Here is a 19,878-nt window from a genome sequence, read left to right on the forward strand (position 1 = left end):
GCCGGATAAAGGAGAAAGAGTGCAGAGATGAACAGGATAAAAGTGGATTGGCTTTAGCAAATATGACCACTTGGATGTAATTTTAAAGCCTAAGCCAATAATCCTAGCTTTCTACACAGAGTACAGTACCCTAAACAGAGGAAATGTAGCCTATCAGGTGCCAGCAAAACAGTAATTAGACTGGATTTTTTGTAACAAAAAGCAATGGTGCTTATTCATCAACAATGTGTAGAGATACCTTTTACGTATAGCTGCCTTCACATGCCACCTGGGGATAGGGCTGACACCTGGAGTGTACTGAGCAGCACAATCCCAGTGGCTGGTGCAGTGGACATGGGGAACGCACACCATACTCCACACAAACAGACTGGAGTTGCAAAGACACCATGCTGTATTTGACATACTATTTCCATGAAATAGTAAAAAGAAAAGAGACATCTGCAGCTCTGCTTTCATTGGTTATCCGTTAAGTCACTGCAATTTAAACAAAGAACAATGTGTAACATGAAACAAACTCTACACCAGTGACAGACAAATACTTGGCCTGGTTTTAACGGTGGTTACACAGAAAACCTTGAAAACTGGATTTCAAGAGATGATTTACAGAAAATGGTTGGCTTTAGATTCATGGAAAAAAGCAGTGTTCAGACACGGAGAGGTTCACTTGTAATTTAGGATGCATGTGAGGAATACTGATACTGAGCATGGTATTACGAATGCAGGTTCAGCCACAAGGCCAATACTGAGGTCAGGTACTAATTTCTGATGATTATTTTGGATCATAAACACAAATCTGGACTGATCCCAAAGGTATTGGATATTGGCCCATCATTCCAGAAACAAATGCTAGGGGTTATACCCAACTAGGCAACACTTCGATTCCCGCTCCGGGTGACTGTCTGTGAGGAGTGTGGTGTGTTCTCCCTGTGTCCGCGTGGGTTTCCTCCGGGTGACTGTCTGTGAGAAGTGTGGTGTGTTCTCCCTGTGTCCGCGTGGGTTTCCTCCGGGTGACTGTCTGTGAGGAGTGTGGTGTGTTCTCCCTGTGTCCGCGTGGGTTTCCTCCAGGTGACTGTCTGTGAGGAGTGTGGTGTGTTCTCCCTGTGTCCGCGTGGGTTTCCTCCGGGTGCCTCCCACAGGCCAAAAACACACGTTGGTAGGTGGATTGGCGACTCAAAAGTGTCCGTAGGTGTGAGTGTGTGAGTGAATATGTGTGTGTGTGTTGCCCTGTGTTCAAGGTAGGCTCTGGACCCACCGCGACCCTGAATTGAATAAGCACTTACAGATAATGGATGGATGGATGGTTTCATGAGCACATTGGCATTTTAATCACTTGTGGTAATACAGCCGTGGAAAATTTGCAAGGATGCACATTTTATATGAGAATGATACCAAACAGCTGCGTTAATTCACAGAAAAAAAACCCATAAACACATGGATTGGTTCCGTGGAAAGAAACACTTTAATTTCTGAAAAAAAAAAAATTTAAAAAAAAACAACAAACAATAAAACACATCTTTGTGATTCATTGGGTTGAATCACACTTTCAAAACTTTTCTTTAAAAAATTTCTTCAATACATTTCTGTCATAAGAAACAACTGCAAAAACTGTACAAACAAGCTTTTTACAAAAGCATTCAAGACTTCCATTGTACAATGTTCTTTCACATTTTTTTTCTCTTATACACATTTACCATGGAGGTCTGCTACATTGTGACCATCCCCCCCTTAATGCATACAAACACAATATGTCATTTTTTAAGACATTTAAGAGATGAGAGTGATGAAGGAGGAAGTGGCTTGGTGAGCCACTTCCTCATTCAGGCTTCGGTAAAGACATGAGTGGGGTTTTTGAGTTCCTCTTGTGGAAAGCAAAAGGAAAGAAAGTGAGAAGTTTGAAGGGAGTGTGCTGTGCCCGGTTGCATAAACAAACAAAAAAAAAACCCCCTTATGATCCCTATACAGTATTGTGCAAAGGTCAAACAGAAACCTTTATTCAGTTTTCTAAGAGTTTAAACAGCCTACAATTCCAAGTTTTTTTTCTTTCTGGATTTCTAAGATTTAAAAGATCATCCACCTGCAAAATACAGAGAAAATGGAACTCTTAACAGATGTGCAAGAGGTGGTGGACAACCAAAACTCACCACATCAGTACTGTACATAAAGCTTTTATATTTGTGAGACAGGAGAATATAAAGCTCCAATTTTACTTTAGATCTAGACAAATCCATAAATGTATCTGTCCATTCTCCCACTTTGAGGAGACATCTCAACACTGAGCCAATGCCAAGAGCCACTGGTGCTTTTGAAAAGTTCTGGAAACTGAATGGCTGCTTTGACTGGACATTAAATGAAGAGTAGCCTCTATCTTTTGCCCAGTACTGCATCTTGAATGTTTTCCTCAGGTAAGGGTGTACTTTATAGCAGTTGAACAGGGCAAACTGGCTTTCTAAGGTTTTATTTGATTTATTTTATGTTTTTTTCACTGATATTTGACCTTCTACACAATGCTCTGCCACCGACTGGTACACTAAACCAGCAACGACCAAGAGATTTCCAGTTACAAAAATATATATAGTGCAATTAAAACTTGCATTATTTGCAGTGCATGACTTCCTACGATCTACCATTCCAACATCAATTATCATCAAATCACAGATTACATCAACTTCAGATGATCTATACGGTCAAAACACTCTTCATGGGAAACTACACTCATGTTTAAACTACCATTAGAAGAGGAATTATACTGATATCTCAGAAGTCTACCAAGTTAACTGTAGCTGTCATTCAGAGTGATCTGATTTTAAATGTTGTGTTCCACACGCCCTACACCCTACTCAGTCAGAATTGCTCATAGCGGTGGTGACAGGAACCAGACATGTGAAGCATCCTAATGCTCCTAAAATACCTGAGCCATTGTTATAATTCTGAAGTAGTTTTGTCCTCAAAATAGTCCCCAAATTCATTTTTTTTAAAAATCTACCACTATTATACATTATTAACATTCAGTATATTACATATATAAACTTGGATAACGTTTGCTGGTTCTCTGGTCATTTCTGATGTTATATTATGACTATATCTGTATTGTAACCTCTGGTCCCTATCACCACCACATTTTAAAAATGATATACTGTGTAGCCCTTTACATCTTTACAACAAACATAATTATGATTCATTAAATGTGAATGATTTAATGGCAATTTAGGGACTTTAAGGTTTGTTTTATGCAACCGGGTTCTGATTTATGATTTCAGCCATCCTCAGAAACAAAGAAACGGGGAGAGAGAGTCATAGACAGCCGTACTGTCCCTGTCTGGGTTACAGTTCCTCTAGACGAAGCTGTTTGTGTGGTTTCCTGGACAGTAAAAAGTCTCAGTGTTCCTCAGTCTGTTTCTATGTGGCAAGGATTGGTCCCTCGCTCCTGTGCGTCCTGATACAGCTTCAGAAAGTCCCTGTATCTTGGGGCACAGCTAAGCCATGCCTCTCCAAAGTGCACTGTCCCAATGAAGAGGAACTCTCCCTCTCCCGGCCTCACCCCACACTCGCGGGGCATCTGTACTCTGCCTGTGAAGCGCTTGGCCCTTCCTCCACCGGACACAAACACCTGACTCTTCTGTCTGTACAGACGAGACAGCGTCACGGCAACAGATGTCTGCTCCTCCTCCTGCTTCACCCCGAGAATACTACCTCGGCCCACTGCAGTGAGAACAAGAGAGAATGAGAGTTAAAATACAATAAAAACCTATTACAGTGGTAACACAGTGATGGTATGAATCAAAGGTCAGCAACGCTGATGTGCGCTGTTCCAGGTGCAGCCTTGAGTCTCAGGAGTATGAATCTGAGACCGTTATTGAGTGTGGAGTGGGTGGTACTAAATGTAGTAAGTTTTGTTTCACTTATGGTCAAGAGCTTTGGGTAGTGACCGAAAGAACGAGATCGCGGGTACAAGTGGCTGAAATGAGTTTTCTCCGTAGGGTGTCTGGACTCTCCCTTAGAGACAGGGTTAGGAGCTCGGACATCCGGGAGAGACTCGGAGTGGAGCTGCTGCTCCTCCACGTCGAGGTGGTTCGGGCGTCTGGTATGGATGCCTCCTGCCTACTGGTGAGGTGTTCCGGGCATGTCCAATAGGGAGGAGGCCCCGGGGCAGACCAAGAACACGCTGGAGATACTATATGTCTCGACTGGCCTGGGAACGCCTCGGTGTACCCCCGGTGGAGCTGGAGGCAGTGGCTGGGGAGAGGGAGGTCTGGGTTTCTTTGCTCCGATTGCTTTCCCCCGCAACCCGGACCCGGATAAACGGTGGATAATGAATGTTTGTGTTCTGGAATTTCTTTGACCGATTAAATAGCAAATAGTATTTATCACCTCCTTAAGTAAGAGTATCATTATTAATGGGCTCATGTGGCAAAGGTGTGAGCTTTGATTTAGTAAAAGACTAATAAAAATCGAAATCCGATTTGGAAGCAAAATACTGTAGAAAACATGCTTACCAAAGTCGCTGGTACAGACAGCCAGGAGCAGCTCGTCATCAGTGCACGGCTGGCAGGAACCTGCAGAAACAAACATAGATGAATACCGAGTCCAAACAGGAAGATAACTCCATCCTTAACACGTTAAAAACTAAACTCAGCAAGGAATAAGTAACTACTAGAGTATACATTTTGTCATATATATAATATCATGGTTGCAGTGCTGTATAATGCTTCTAATACAAGTTTTTAAACAACAACAAAAACTGTTGTGACCATCACTGTCACTAAATAACCTTCAGTCAGTGGAATGATACAAGTATTCCTTATTAAATATAACAGCATGGTCAAACCAATATTGTAAACCAATCAGATTTTGTGGTTGGAAATAACCATTGTATGAAACCCACTAATCATTCTTGGACAAAGTATCCAGATGATGGTATTCTTCCAGAGCTTGTAACAATGGCCTTAATCATGAACCTGAGCTGCCTGTGGGATTGAGTGTTGTGCAATGTTGTGCAAAGTGCTGGGTTTTATAGCTTGTTTGTTTAATTTGTGCATGAGATCACGCTGGCTGTAAGGCCATTTCTGCCCACAGTTTTTCATTACTTAATAAAGACCTGCTGCTAAATCACAAACACACCAAGGGCTGCAGGCACTGGCCACACACACACACATCCGCATCCACCTACACTGAAACCCACGCCTCCACAATTAACAGACCAACATTGGATACTTAAAAATAAGCAATGAGAACTCATTTTTCAAGCTGTATCCAAGCAGATTCGATGTAAGATAAACCACTTGACCACAACATTGACCACAAATGTCCCCTTCAGATGAACAGTACTTATGGTTTGTCTTTGAGAGATAGTGACAAGTGTAGGCGAGTGGAGCTTTGTTGAACTGCCATCGGCTGCGTTGTATTTGTCACACTAGTGTCACCAACGTTTCAGTAACCTTCACTATGCTTGCTTCACAAGATCCATGGAGTGTTTAAACCTTACACGAGATCTGCAGAGTAATTTGGCCTCTCTGTTCCAGCACTGCAAGCTCTGCAGAATGATTAAACCACAGCATTCCCAATATGCAAGCTCTGCAGAAGGCTTAATCTTCACTATGCCCACTACATGAGCTGCACTGGCTGATTAAAATTTAGCCACTCAGACTCTAGTGAGATTACACCTCCCACAGTCCAAATACCCTCCTCATGCCTGCACTTTACAAGTAAGTAAGTAACTAACTAATTTACTAACTAACCAAGTAAATAAGTATGTAACTAAGTAAGCAACTAAGTAAGTAACTAAGTAAATAAGTAACTAAGTATGCAAGTAACTAAGTAAGTAAATAACTAAGTAACAAAGTAACTAAATAAGTATGTAAGTAAGTAAATAACTAACTACGGAAGTAACTAAGTAAGTAAATAAGTAACTAAATAAGTAAGTAAGTAAATAACTAACTACGGAAGTAACTAAGTAAGTAAATAACTAACTACGGAAGTAACTAAGTAAGTAAATAAGTAAGTCAGTCAGACAGTCAGTCACTCACTAGGGCTCAAATGGCAAAGGCCTCTTTTAATCAAGCTTCACTCTTGCCTTATCTCTTAAATATCCACAGACATATCTTTTCACAGCTAGAAGACAAAATTAGGGATCTAAAAAGGACCGAGGAAAGAAAACACAAAAAAGGAAGCAAATCAGACAAAGAAGATAAACAATGGACTCTTAACTTCAATGTCACTGAATGTTTGTGAAATTACTGAATGGTAACAAAGGCAACAAATTAAACACTAAAAAAAATCTGAATAGCAAGTTTATTTTTTTGAAGATTCTGACTAAAATTTGAGATTTTACACAGTACTATTTGCTCACACAATGAATTTACATGCATACAGCACACGCTGCCACAGAACAGACATGCACACATGCTGTAGATGCGTATTTGTTGACAGTGACAATCCTTGCAGTCATGGTTTGTTGACTTTAAGACAAACTGGAGCACTTGGCTACATGTGGCAAGAACTCCTCATTAAAACACACCAGCAACAGGCCTGAGGGGTTGGGAACACCTTTAAAAGAAGGCAGCCACTGAATACACACACACACACAGCCTCGATACTCGACGGCAAATGAGAACCAGCTGATTCAATCAGAAAACAATGTGGGACTATGACCAGCAGCATTAGTGAAAACTGTAAGAGGATTGTGCACTAGTGCATTGTAAGACACTTAAAGCACTGTTTGTGAGCTAAAGCCAAAAACCATGCATGTGATTCGAACAAAGAAATCAGTGCCACTGATACTGCGCTTTATTTATCCTGTTAAATTAAACTAGTGCCCTACAGCCATGGCTCCAGAAACACTAGGAGTGTGTGTATGTGTGTGCTGGCAAATCTGACTGTTGTGACTGTTGTGCAAGTATGGAGCCCAAAGCTTCATCATGGTGGAAATCAAAGATTTAAACTTCCTGTTAATGAAAAGTTTTTATATTTTTCAAACTTTTGGAGCTCATCGTCAGCTCCAAATACAGTAGCTACCTATAAACATTGTTTAAAAGGAATTTAAATAGTTTATATTAGCTGTGTACAGAATACACCAATTATAGTTATCAGCAACCATTCATTCATTCATTCATTCATTATCTGTAAGCGCTTATCCAGTTCAGGGTCACGGTGGGTCCAGAGCCTAACTGGAATCATTGGGCGCAAGGTGGGAATACACCCTGGAGGGGGCGCCAGTCATTCACAGGGCAACACAGACATACAGATACACATTCACTCACACCTACGGACACTTTTGAGTCACCAATCCACCTACCAATGTGTGTTTTTGGACTGTGGGAGGAAACCGGAGCACCCGGAGGAAACCCACACAGACACAGGGAGAACACACCACACTCCTCACAGACAGTCACCCGGAGGAAACCCACGCGGACACAGGGAGAACACACCACACTCCTCACAGACAGTCACCCGGAGGAAACCCACGCGGACACGGGGAGAGAACACCACACTCCTCACAGACAGTCACCCGGAGGAAACCCACGCGGACACAGGGAGAACACACCACACTCCTCACAGACAGTCACCCGGAGGAAACCCACGCGGACACAGGGAGAACACACCACACTCCTCACAGACAGTCACCCGGAGGAAACCCACGCGGACACAGGGAAAATACACCACGCTCCTCACAGACAGTCACCCGGAGGAAACCCACGCGGACACGGGGAGAACACACCACACTCCTCACAGACAGTCACCCGGAGGAAACCCACGCGGACACAGGGAGAACACACCACACTCCTCACTCCTCACAGCGGGAATCAAACCCACAACCACCAGGCCCCTGGAGCTGTGTGACTGTGACACTCCCTGCTGTGCCACCATGCCGCCCTATCAGCAACCAGTCCCAAAAAAAAAAATTGTGAAATATAAATAAAAATAAATTAAAAATAAATAAAAAAATTATGAAATATAAATAATTGGTGTGTTCCAAATGGATGACATATGAGATATTAGATGAGTGACTAGTTCAAACAAAGAAATGCTCATACAGGAGCATCCATCCATCCATTATCTGTAACCGCTTATCCAATTTAGGGTCGCGGGGGGTCCAGAGCTTACCTGGAATCATCGGGCGCAAGGCGGGAATACACCCTGGAGGGGACGCCAGTCCCTCACAGGGCAACACAGACACACACATTCACTCACACACTCAAACCTACGGACACTTTCGAGTCGCCAATCCACCTGCAACGTGTGTTTTTGGACTGTGGGAGGAAACCGGAGCAACCGGAGGAAACCCACGCGGACACGGGGAGAACACACCAACTCCTCACAGACAGTCACCCGGAGCGGGACTCGAACCCACAACCTCCAGGCCCCTGGAGCTGTCTGACTGCGACACTACCTGCTGCGCCACCATGCCGCCCTCATACAGGAGCATGTCCTACTTAAAGAAATCATAGGCTGCCTTCCTATATCCTATATAGTGCACTGCAGGATTGGGTTTGACACCCAGCTATTGAACTCAGATAAGGCACAGTACAGCTCTTGGTGGCTTTGTACTGGACATTAAATGCACTATTTGTCTGTAGAAGTGGCTATTTAATGATCTACACATTGCACTACATAGGGCCATCTCTTATGTATCCATAGAACCCTGATTTATTACAAACTCTGATACTCTTCAATAACAGAGGAAGCCGAAACCTCAGTGTTGTGTGAATCATGAGCCTGTCACATTCAGGTTCCCTGAGTGGACGAGTTCATTGAGATCCGTATTCTTAAGTGAGGACCAGGGTGCTATCACAGGACACAGGCCAGGGCCATGGAGTGCCCTGTAAGCAACAGCAGCGGCAGGCTGTGGTCAAAGCTCTGAGATCCTTTACACATGGCCCCAAAATTTCAGCAGTCTGTTAGTACAGGTGGGCAAAGGCCTTACCGACAACAAAATGGAGGATGTGCGGGGGTTTCTCATAAAGGAGAAACAGAGTAGCGCTTTTCTTGCTCTTACCCTCCAGACCAAGCAATGACTTGAATAGTTTTGCGCAGCAGAGCCACAGCGGAGAAAGTGATTCAAAATAGCTGCCTATCTTCGCATAGCTTCAAGAGCATGACTCTTTGCATGTGGGTTATTTTGGGCAAGTCTTGTCTGGGCTGGAGGGTGTGTGGAGAGCATGTCAAAGGTCAGCTGCTGTTGCAATCCAAGGAACAGCACATCATCCACAGGGTCAGAGGTCATCTAGGCATGCGCTCAGCAACAGCTGCTGACAGGCCTGGCTTCTGGGTCTGCGACTTCTCACTTGAATAATTGTGACAGTTTAATCCCAATGTATGTTTCCATTTCGTTTGTTATTAATAAGCATCCACAGTTATTTCATGCACTTATTAATGCTTCATTTAAAGTGCAACAAGTCAGTGACCCTCAAAATATTAGACCCAGGTGCTGTGTTTCTTCTGTAACTAAACCATCTATTTTCCACCCACCATCTACTTGTTCTGCAACATTTTTCTCAAACTTTATAGCTAGCTGAAACACATTTTTCCTCATTCTCTCACTTGATTGTGAGATGTAAGTCTATTCTACTTATAATATATTGGGAAAATGGCATTTCAGTTTACTGCCCTAAGTCTACCATTCAGGCTTTGCTTTGGCGTATTCCTTTGTCACCGTGATGTTTGTCGCCGTGGCATGTCTTGCTGTAGCGTTCGGATCCGATCGCTAGCTCTGAAATCTGGAGAGCAGGAGTCGTCCCCTCTCCGAGTTCTGCTGCGGCTCGTATGTCGGAAAGTTAAAAAGGAACCGCAGGAATGGGCTGGCATCTGAGTCAGCAGCCCTTGCCGGGCCACAGAAACGCTGCACAGCCGTCAGCTCAACCACTTCACACACTGCCAGGGGCTGCAGGAATGAGGGACAGGATCCCTTCAACATCTGGACCCCGCCACATTCCTCGCTAATGGGGGAAAGCTTCAGAAGCTCTGTTCTCCCTGCCATCCCCACCACTTCAGAAAAGAACAGAAGACAGAGGAGAAATGGAGTGGAGAGGAAGAGGGTTGGATCAGAGAGAGAGAGAGAAACGAAGAGAGAGATGAAGATAAAATATCCTCCCAACATCTGGTGTCAAACACATTCCACAGTGATGGAGAGCAGTGTTGTCCCAGCTCAGCAGGTTAGCTCTCGTGAGCTGAAGAAAGACAACAACACGATTGCAGAAAGAAAAACAGGTCACCTTTCAGAGCTGAGGGATATGCTGCATGCATGAGCTCTGGGTTTTGCCAGCTTTGTGGATCTATGCCGTTTCACCCAAGACCATAGCTGTTTTTGATTTTGGGCGACAGGGATATTGCTTAATAATGCTGACGTGATGAGTAACAGATCCATCATCATAACTGGTGCATATTAAATGCAAATAAACGCCTGGGGTGCATGAGTCATAGTATTTCCAGGTATATAACTGAAAGGGATCCAGCAGGATACACTTACTAAATTAGTAAAGTGAGCTACCTGCTGGCACAGGTGATCAATTGCACATGCACTGCTTGTATTATCTCATATCCCATCTCTTGGGTAAATGAGAGGCACTATATAAGTGTAACTTATTATCAGCCACAAGGGTAAAAAAGCACAGCGCATGCCTGTGGAGCTGTGTTTTCTGGAGTGATAGAGCTCCACCCAATACCTACAGGATGTGCTAGAGTAAACACATCATCCAACATCAGAAGTAATGCAGGATGAGCAGGTGTCCACAACCCTGGACATTTTACATAAACCCATTCTCCTGGTTACTTAATGTGACCTCAGTCACAAGGGAGAATAATCTAATTTACACAACTGTCCTCTTTCCCCCAAATAAATGGTGCTCAAACAAGACTTTTCTGGCCTCACAATGCTGCTAACAAGTAATAGAAACGTGCACTGTGAAAACAGCATGCCTAAATCATCATATACACGCCTCAGACCAAACCAAATCGTTGAGAGAAAAAAGATTGAGTGTGTGGTTTGGTAAACTGTAAGGCATACTGTTGTCTATAAAAATTGACTGCGTTATGGACAACATTTAGGCTTAAACTTGGTTTTTCAAGGGGTCCTAACAAAGACGGTGTTTGTTTTACATCCACTTAAATACATAATAGCATGACTAATATCCATAGGAAAGGATTTTGTAAATAAATTATACATTTTTAAAAATGGTTCTTTATTGCTTCAAAATGCATTCCACATACAACTGTCTTTTTTTTCCAGTTTACTATATATACGTTGTTAGGAACAAGTGTTGCATATCACTGAATTATACATTTAAACCTGCAAATTACTTTGCTTACCGCAATACTACATGTTATAGCTTTAAATCTTATGAAATGTACAATTGTTAGTTGCCAAACCTGTGGCCTGTGAAGTACAACCTGAATCTTGCTGAATCCATCCACTTCTCCAGACAAACTGGCCTCAACAGACCACAGGCAAATACCATACAGAGGCTCCCGGCCTCAAAATACCATTCCGCTATCCACCCGTACCCACACCGTTAAAGCCCACTGTTTATCAATCATACATTTACACTCTAACCCTGAGGTCAGGAAGAGAGAAACACAGCACACAAGACATATTTTTGCTTTGGTTGCAGCCAAAAAAACCCAAAGCCACCTTGAATCCGCCCATGCGATTTTGGCAGGTGTGCAGTAGGAAAATAAGAATGCCCTTGTTTTTGAAAAGAGGGGTGGGTGGGCTCCCCACCCTGTGCCTATCATGAGCCTACGGGAGCTCTGCGGGACTCTGACCCACACAGGGTCATCAAAACAACCAACCGTATGCCGTTTCACTGTATAATAGTGAACAGTTCGAGTTGTTATGGATTTGTTAAAGGAAAAGTTAGGAACCTGGGTATATGGAAAATATGGAATATAATTAAATATGTTAAATCAACAACTAATTGGGCATTAAAATTAAAGATGAATCTCTCTTAAAAACATTATATAAGTCTAGGACCTAGAGTAAAAGCAAGTGGTTGTCAGTTAAATGTATTTGTTTGCTGTCTGTATGATGCTAATATAGCGGAGTGTAGGCTTCTGTTACTTGTAAAACACATTACATTCATAGCTCCATTTCAAAACTAAAGAAGCAATCTTCAGTCACCAAACATGTCTTGCTCAATTGACCGTCTTTGGGGTAAGGAGGAAAACATGGGAGTTTTAATTTCCACCAAAAACTATTCTTTGAAAACACAAGGCTCTTGTGCTGGATGGTTTCTGAGGTGAAGAGCTCGATTACTAAATGAGAAAATTTACATTTTCCATTTACTCGGTCAAAACAAACACATGCTAAGTAAAGGCTACATTAATAACCCTTTACCACAAAGCCACAGCTACAAGACGATTAAAGGGGAACATGAAGGGAATATAAATTTGTAAAAGAGCAACCCAGAGAAGAAGAGGACAAACAAAATGGCATTCCCTCATACCAGACAGCGAATGGTGGTCCACTCCGGGCCTGTGGCTGACCAGTTCATATTGGAAGGCTGTGATTTTCCGGCTGATGTCCCGTTGGGGCACGGCCTCGATGAAGAGCGCTCCCTCCTGGATGCTGAAGCAGTGCACTTTGCCCTCGGCTTGCTGGTGCTCGTGGAGAAGCAGACGGAGCTTGCCCAGGCGGTCCAGGTAGATGTGCGTGCCGCTGGACTCTCGGGATGGTTTGATGCAGACGGACAGCTGGCCAGCGGCGGGGGAGACTGTGTTGGGACGCAGGTTGACGATGATGGCCCCTGTTGGGTACAACCACTCCAGAGAGCCTTGTGAGCACCGCAGATATACCTGCTCCACGTCGCGAGTGTGGCCTTCATGGGTCAGTCCACTGTGGGACAAAAATAAGGGAGAAGGGTCATTCTAACAATACCAGGAAGGTATTAGGTAAGCACTTACTTTTGAATAACTACTATGAAACTACTTTGCAAGTATGTACTCTTCATTGGTCAGCCCACTCTGGGATAAACAAGAGGTAGTAAGGACTTAAGAGCAGATATAGTGGAAAATACAATGCTTTAAATCCTATCCTGAATTATTCATTCATTCATTCATTCATTATCTGTAACCGCTTATCCAGTTCAGGGTCACGGTGGGTCCAGAGCCTACCTGGAATCATTGGACGCAAGGCGGGAATACACCCTGCAGGGGGCACCCGTCCTTCACAGGGCAACACACACACTCACACCTAAGGACACACACCTTTGATTTGCCAATCCACCTACCAACGTGTGTTTTTGGACTGTGGGAGGAAACCGGAGCACCCGGAGGAAACCCACACGGACACGGGGAGAACACACCACACTCCTCACAGACAGTCACCCGGAGGAAACCCACACGGACACGGGGAGAACACACCACACTCCTCACAGACAGTCACCCGGAGGAAACCCACACGGACACGGGGAGAACACACCACACTCCTCACAGACAGTCACCCGGAGGAAACCCACACGGACACGGGGAGAACACACCACACTCCTCACAGACAGTCACCCGGAGGAAACCCACACAGACACAGGGAGAACACACCACACTCCTCACAGACAGTCACCCGGAGGAAACCCACACGGACACAGGGAGAACACACCACACTCCTCACAGACAGTCACCAGGAGGAAACCCACGCAGACACAGGGAGAACACACCACACTCCTCACAGACAGTCACCCGGAGGAAACTCATGCAGACACAGGGAGAACACACCAACTCCTCACAGACAGTCACATGGAGCGGGTCTTGAACCCACAACCTCCAGGTCCCTGGAGCTGTGTGACTGCGACACTACCTGCTGCACCACCATGCCGCCCTCCTGTATTATTCAGCAACTACTATTATATTTAGTACGTTCTATGAAACTCGTATAAAAGATATTTAGTTTAAAGGAGGCAAGACATTTTATGGACACTTAGAAGTAGCAGGTAACACTCACAATGAGAAAACACTGTGCAATTTCTTAGGAGTTATTTCTCACATTCTAAATCTCAATATAATTTGTATCTGTAAGTAGACTTATTCTTGTGTATACATCCTCGTCTTGCACAAAGAGAACCCATCTCTTACTTTTGTGCCAAAACAAAAGGATAAAGTCATCGTGTCAAGTCAATGTTCAAACACATAACTGTGATCAAAGATAATGAGAGGAACGCCAGGAGCTGAATCGACTTCTAACCACAGACATCTTAGACAAGAAAATATAAATCAAAAGCAGGACTAGAATTCTTCACATTTTTCCTAGAAAGAGCACTCACTGGAGGTAGTTTCAGGGATTAGCTGATGTAATCACTAGAGCACCTACTGCAAAGTTCCTCTGTACAGGCTGTGGACATTCTAACCTTCACAACAAACAAAAACAAAGCAACTCATGGTAGATTCTGATAAAATGGTTTCTGGTAAGCTGTTATCCACACAAATGAGGTCCACCACATGAAGTTGGTTGGAAATATTGTCAGCTTGACTTTCATTAAAAGACCAAGCATCAAAGGAGACGTCTGTGCTTTTAACTAATCTCTGAGAAGGGTTTTTGTGCATGAAGTGCCTCCAAGCCTAGCCTCATGCCACAGGATTGCCTCGGGGCTGAAAGAATGCAGTTAATATCTTCATATCCTCCCATACGCAAGGTGTTACAGCCATGAGCTCAACCCAATGCATGACCGCTCACATGCAGTCCACAGCTAGACAGATTACATAAATATATTCACAGAAACTAGGAACTGGAAAGTTTGAGTAATTCCTATCATGACAAAAGTAAATTATTACAGTATTTTTACTCCTTCACTAAGTACTGAGAACTATGTTGGCCAGCCAAGACGTCCTTAAGCTGATGTTGACCATGCTGAGTTTTCCATTGATTGTGTGTTTGCTGCACAAAGAATACCGGATTTCAGGTGCTTGTTTCAGCCGGCATCTGAAAAGCTAATGTAGCTCCAAATTATTAGATGAAGCTCCATGATTCCAGAGAATACAGTTCCATTGTTTTACAGCCCAATGTAGGGGGCTTTATATGCCTCTAACCAACACTTGGCATTGAGCAGAATACCCTTAGGCTTATATGTGCTTGTTCCAGGGAATCCTATTCCATTTCTAATGGCTTTAAATTGAGTTTATAGTAGTGCATGCACAGCTAAATTCCTGACCCAGCAGTAGCGGCACCTTACAGTAGCTGAAATGTCTAATTAGAAAGGCATATAGTGTAACATTAAAACTGGTAATCGTCCCATCCCTAGCACACAGACACACTCTCATCCACACTTTCTTTCTTGTGACAACGGCACTTTGGCAGGCCATCCACTGGCATGCTGCCTTGGGTAGGATTTTTGAAACCGAAGTCAATGAATCCCGGGGACGCGCAAGCCTCGGCACAGACGAGCGCTGAAACAGTAGCCGACGCCAGAGCATGCAAGTGCAAATGCAGGTCACGCACCCAGCCTCCCCCAGCTTTCAGCTCCTCAAAGAGCCTGGAAGCTCCCCGTCCGGCACAAAAGGGGCCCTCTCCACCGCCACAGGACCACGGCCTGAGCCCAGCGGCTCACTTCCAGCTCTGTACTGAAAAAAAAGAGCCATCTGCCTTGAGGGACGCCGGGTAAAAAAAAAACCCAATAATAATTAAAAAGTCTCCAATTTCTCCAATTATAAAGACTCACAAACAATTAGTATCTTTTTAAAAAGTCACAGCGGAAGAGAGGAAGTCATGGTTTAATAAATTCAGATGTGTATCAGCGTAAGATGTGGTGAAATTTCAGTGTGCTTCCTGTTAAATGGCCAGTGAAGGTTAGACATTCCTCTGAAACCTACTGACTCTGATTTCTTTGCAGTGGCGGAGTCAAAAGACTCAATTACAATAGCTTTATATAATACTGAGATTAATGTGGCATATGGTTATTAGTAAAATAACCATTTTTGTCTACATTTCTCTGCCTATTTTATGATGTACTCCAAAAATGCATGTATACGGCCAGCACGTCTGTTTTTTGTAGTTCAAAATACATAAATATTAAGTTTAGAAATGCTCCTCTTCAACCCGAGAACAATCAGAACAACTAAAAACCACTGTGACTTACAAAGTGATTCATGCTACAGACATAGGCTAATGTAACGTTAGGAGTCTAGCCCATAGACACTTTCTGGTACAGTCTGCAGTGGTTGCCTGGGTGGGGAACTGAACCCCTGTCTGCCCTGTAGGCTCCAGTAATCCTCAATGGCTGATGTGGGGGAGTCGGAGACACCCAAACTCAGATGGATCTGTTAAAGCGAGTCATGATGACTGAAAGAGAGCTGCACATGTGTAGCACAGACCCAAGAGAGCAACTCCCTTTTAATTAAGAGTCTAAAACACATCAGCACTGTGTGCGTAATGAGAGACTGGCTTAAGGCCTGGCTAATCAACACCAGATTACTGCCCCAGACTCCTTGTTCAATTTCACACTATTGGGCTCTTTAATATGGCACTGGGTAGGAAAGCCACCTCGTTCATTTTTATGCCTCTTTACAATGGTGCCAACTAATAGAAATAAATGAGAAAGTCAAAACAAACATGTGTTTGTTTAACAAGGAATGGTAAGACAAGGTATTAGAGCTTGTGATGTTGCTAATATACAATTCAACTATTCAAGGTTATAATGATTTATACGTACTGTAGCACAGACTATGCTTTATCCTAATCTTATTAATGAGGCCTATTCTTGGGGGTAACATTATCCAAGAGTCTCTTTTCTTTTCATAGATGAACTAGGCCTATATTCATAGGTGCTGTGGTTACAGCAGAATTCTTGTATTTAATATTTGAAAGCCATTAAAGAGTCCATGCTGGAGCGGTTTTCACCTTTTCCACTTGTAGACAACTGAACAAACCCATGAACATGTTTAATGCATACATGCATTGGAATAAATGAACAGTTGTTAAGATTCAGAAATAATTTTAGCATTTGCTAGTAGCTATGAATGTATTTTTGGTGTGATTTCCCTGCATATTAGAAGCAGTGGAAGGTGCCTGACACTATCTTTTAATGCTGCAATGATATATTTGCATAGCTCCAACATACTGGTTTGTCCTAGTAGTAGGAGTATGACTAATAATAGTAATAAAAAGAGAAACAGACTATTACTTAATACTACTATCAGACCTAATACAATAAATAAATAAATAAATAATATAAAACACATTAATTAAATACATATACATGTATCAAATAGATGTACTAAAGTAAAATAATGGTGGATGTGTAAAATCCTCGTTATATTACAACTGTAATCATTTGTATTATTTCATTCATGAATCACTATTTCTTTATTCAGGTTTGGTGTTGAAATCCATTGTGTTTTGTGGCATTGCTGCTCTCTGATTGGTCACACCACTGCATTTAGAGCTGTAATAAAGTATAATTGAAAATGACAAATAAAATAGCCCCAATTTATTTATTTATTTATTATTCCTCTCCTGACAGAGACTGTCTATAGAAATAAAGTAAACTGCAGTTCTAGAATTTAACCAGTAATTTAAAAACTTAAGTTTTTTTTTTTTTTTGGCAAATCATCATTTTTTAAAATAACAGTATTTTTAAAATTTGAACCGAGTATCGACATAGGTTTCTTTAGCTTTCTACTTTTGCCTACTACTCTTAGTACTGCACAGAGGTGGAGAGAGAAGCTTAATGCTCAAGTAAAAGATAATGTAGTAGGCTAAAGACATGTCCTTCAACATTAAACGATAGTCAGAAATAAATAAATAACCTCCAACAAAAAAATAATTAACTCTCATAAGTAAAAAGTACATAAATAAGCAAGGAGTGAGGCAATAAAATAAAAAAAGTCATTTCCCACCTGCCCCTCCAGCTGCACTGGTCGCTGGAGTACTGCGAGAGCGCGGAGCGGCACAGAGACAGGGCCGCCAGAAGGCATGCCGTCAGCGGCCACAGCATACTGGCCTCCCCGCGCTTCAGCTTTTCTCCTGGAGCTTCTCTTTTACACAGAACGAAACCCGGCCTTAATTCTCCGGCTCAGCGTCTACATCCTGCTCCCATCCGTCTCTCTCTCTCTCTCTCTCTCAACGTAAGACCTGTTTCTCCTCCTCTTTACTCCATACTCCGCGACAGATACCTATTCTGCAGAGCGATGTTGTTTTTCTCACTTCTCAGTTCAACTCTAGCTTCTCCACTCAGATTCCACAGAACTGCGCTCCAAAACCTCGCCTCCGCGAACAGGCCCCGCCTACCAGAGCTGTGATTGGCTAGTAAGTTGGATGAAACCTATTAATACAAAAACATGCAAATCTGAAAGGATAAGTTCCAGGAATACAAAAATACATATAAATAAATAAACACACAACAACAAAACAATGCAATAAACAACCAGAAAAAACCTTAAATCATTTTTCAGCTGCTTAAAACACATTCAGTTTTTCTAAATTTCATATTTAGAAGTTATTTCCAATTAATAAGCTGCTAATGGGGCGCAGCAGGTAGTGTCGCAGTCACACAGCTCCAGGGACCTGGAAGTTGTGGGTTCAAGTCCCACTCTGGGTGACTGTCTGTGAGGAGTGTGGTGTGTTCTCCTTGTGTCCGCGTGGGTTTCCTCCAGGTGTCCCGGTTTCCTCCCACAGTCCAAAAACACACACTGGTAGGTGGATTGGTGACTCAAAAGTGTCTGTAGGTGTGAGTGAATGTGTGTGTCTGTGTCGCCCTGTGAAGGACTGGTGCCCCCTCCAGGGTGTGTTCCTGCCTTGCGCCCAATGATTCCAGGTAGGATCTGGACCCACCACGACCCTGAACTGGATAAGAGCTTACAGATAATGAATGAATGAATAATATCACCTAAATAAGCAACAAATGAAGTTTAACCATGGGTGTTTAATCTTTCACATGCAACTGGATATGAGGCACAAAACACTGGTTTGTTTGGGGTAATATTTAACTTTTAATCAGTCAATAAACAAAACTTAAACTCTTTATTTCTATCCTCTTTCTTATAAGCGATCCAAAAGAATTCTAAAGTTCTAGATTTACAGTGTTAGTGTTAGGTTTAAATACTGACTGTGATTGGTTTGTTGTTTCAGGTCTTTGTATGTAGGGTTTACGCTGTGCTGCATTTCACTCAACACTTGTCAGAAGAACTTGCAAGGTCTTGTTTAAACATGTGACTGTCATAGTGAAAAGCACATTACTCTATCATCCTCAGGAGGGTCTCAGGGACACACACAGGGCTTTTGTTTACCATTTGCAATAGTTTGCAAACAGTATTTGAAGGGAATTATGAAATAATCTTGGCTAGTAATTAGACACTAGTTTACACAATTACAGTTTTAATTCATTTGTAGTTATTTCCTTCTGTCTGTGTATATTTTTGCCTTTCTATCTCGCCATCTACACGGTATATCTAAATGATTTGGACACTCCTTCCAATTTTAAGCTGCACCCATTACTTCATTTGACAGTCTGTATTATCTCCTTAGTAAAGCCATATTGCCAATAGAAGGCAAGACTGTAGCAGGCCTATTTGATCCTGAGACCATTATGCCCGATGCAAATGGGTAAAAAGCTCCTCAGCACTGGGCTAAGGAGCAAGAGAACTGTATTCGGTGGCACACAAACACTCCATGCAATACCTTATGGATACGTTGTGGTGATGTTTGTAACAGAGTCACAAAGAACTAACTATCCAACATCAATTTCCAATTTTCCATCAGAGGAAATGGATAAACTGGTGCCCACAACTTTTTTGTTGAATTATGTCTGTCATAAGGAAAAGAAGATAAATACAGCTGTAAAGATGTGATGACTAGTGAGTATGGTGCTGTAGATGAGAAAGAATGTCAACAACAAACAGCTCTCAGGTGTTTTTCAGGTTTTCGTCTGGGCCAAGTTCAAGTGTGGCCATAAGGAACCCGTT

The 19,878-nt window shown here is 42.7% G+C and overlaps 1 protein-coding gene across 1 annotated transcript; it reads right to left on the reverse strand.

Annotated features, from left to right (window-relative positions):
• Positions 1 to 1,448: 1,448 nt before the first annotated feature.
• Positions 1,449 to 18,134, reverse strand: metrnla (meteorin like, glial cell differentiation regulator a). Its single transcript, XM_066675139.1, has 4 exons — positions 17,815 to 18,134; positions 12,438 to 12,826; positions 4,494 to 4,553; positions 1,449 to 3,699 (listed from the first exon to the last, which is right to left on the reverse strand). Exons 1-4 carry the CDS (start codon positions 17,910 to 17,912, stop codon positions 3,386 to 3,388), a joined length of 861 nt encoding a protein of 286 aa, XP_066531236.1. The 5' UTR covers positions 17,913 to 18,134; the 3' UTR covers positions 1,449 to 3,385.
• Between the last annotated feature and the right edge of the window lie 1,744 nt (positions 18,135 to 19,878).

The sequence above is a fragment of the Hoplias malabaricus genome, chromosome 6 (genome assembly GCF_029633855.1).
Source record: "Hoplias malabaricus isolate fHopMal1 chromosome 6, fHopMal1.hap1, whole genome shotgun sequence".
Classification (NCBI taxonomy): Eukaryota; Metazoa; Chordata; class Actinopteri; order Characiformes; family Erythrinidae; genus Hoplias; species Hoplias malabaricus.

Excerpts from the sequence above, each read along its gene's own strand:
- metrnla (XM_066675139.1), bottom strand. The coding sequence starts at position 17,912 with ATGCTGTGGCCGCTGACGGCATGCCTTCTGGCGGCCCTGTCTCTGTGC. Across the intron at positions 12,827-17,814 it reads CAGTGCAGCTGGAGGGGCAG|TGGACTGACCCATGAAGGCC; the intron begins GTGGGAAATGAC and ends TTTGTCCCACAG. Across the intron at positions 3,700-4,493 it reads TGTCTGTACCAGCGACTTTG|TGGGCCGAGGTAGTATTCTC; the intron begins GTAAGCATGTTT and ends TTCTCACTGCAG.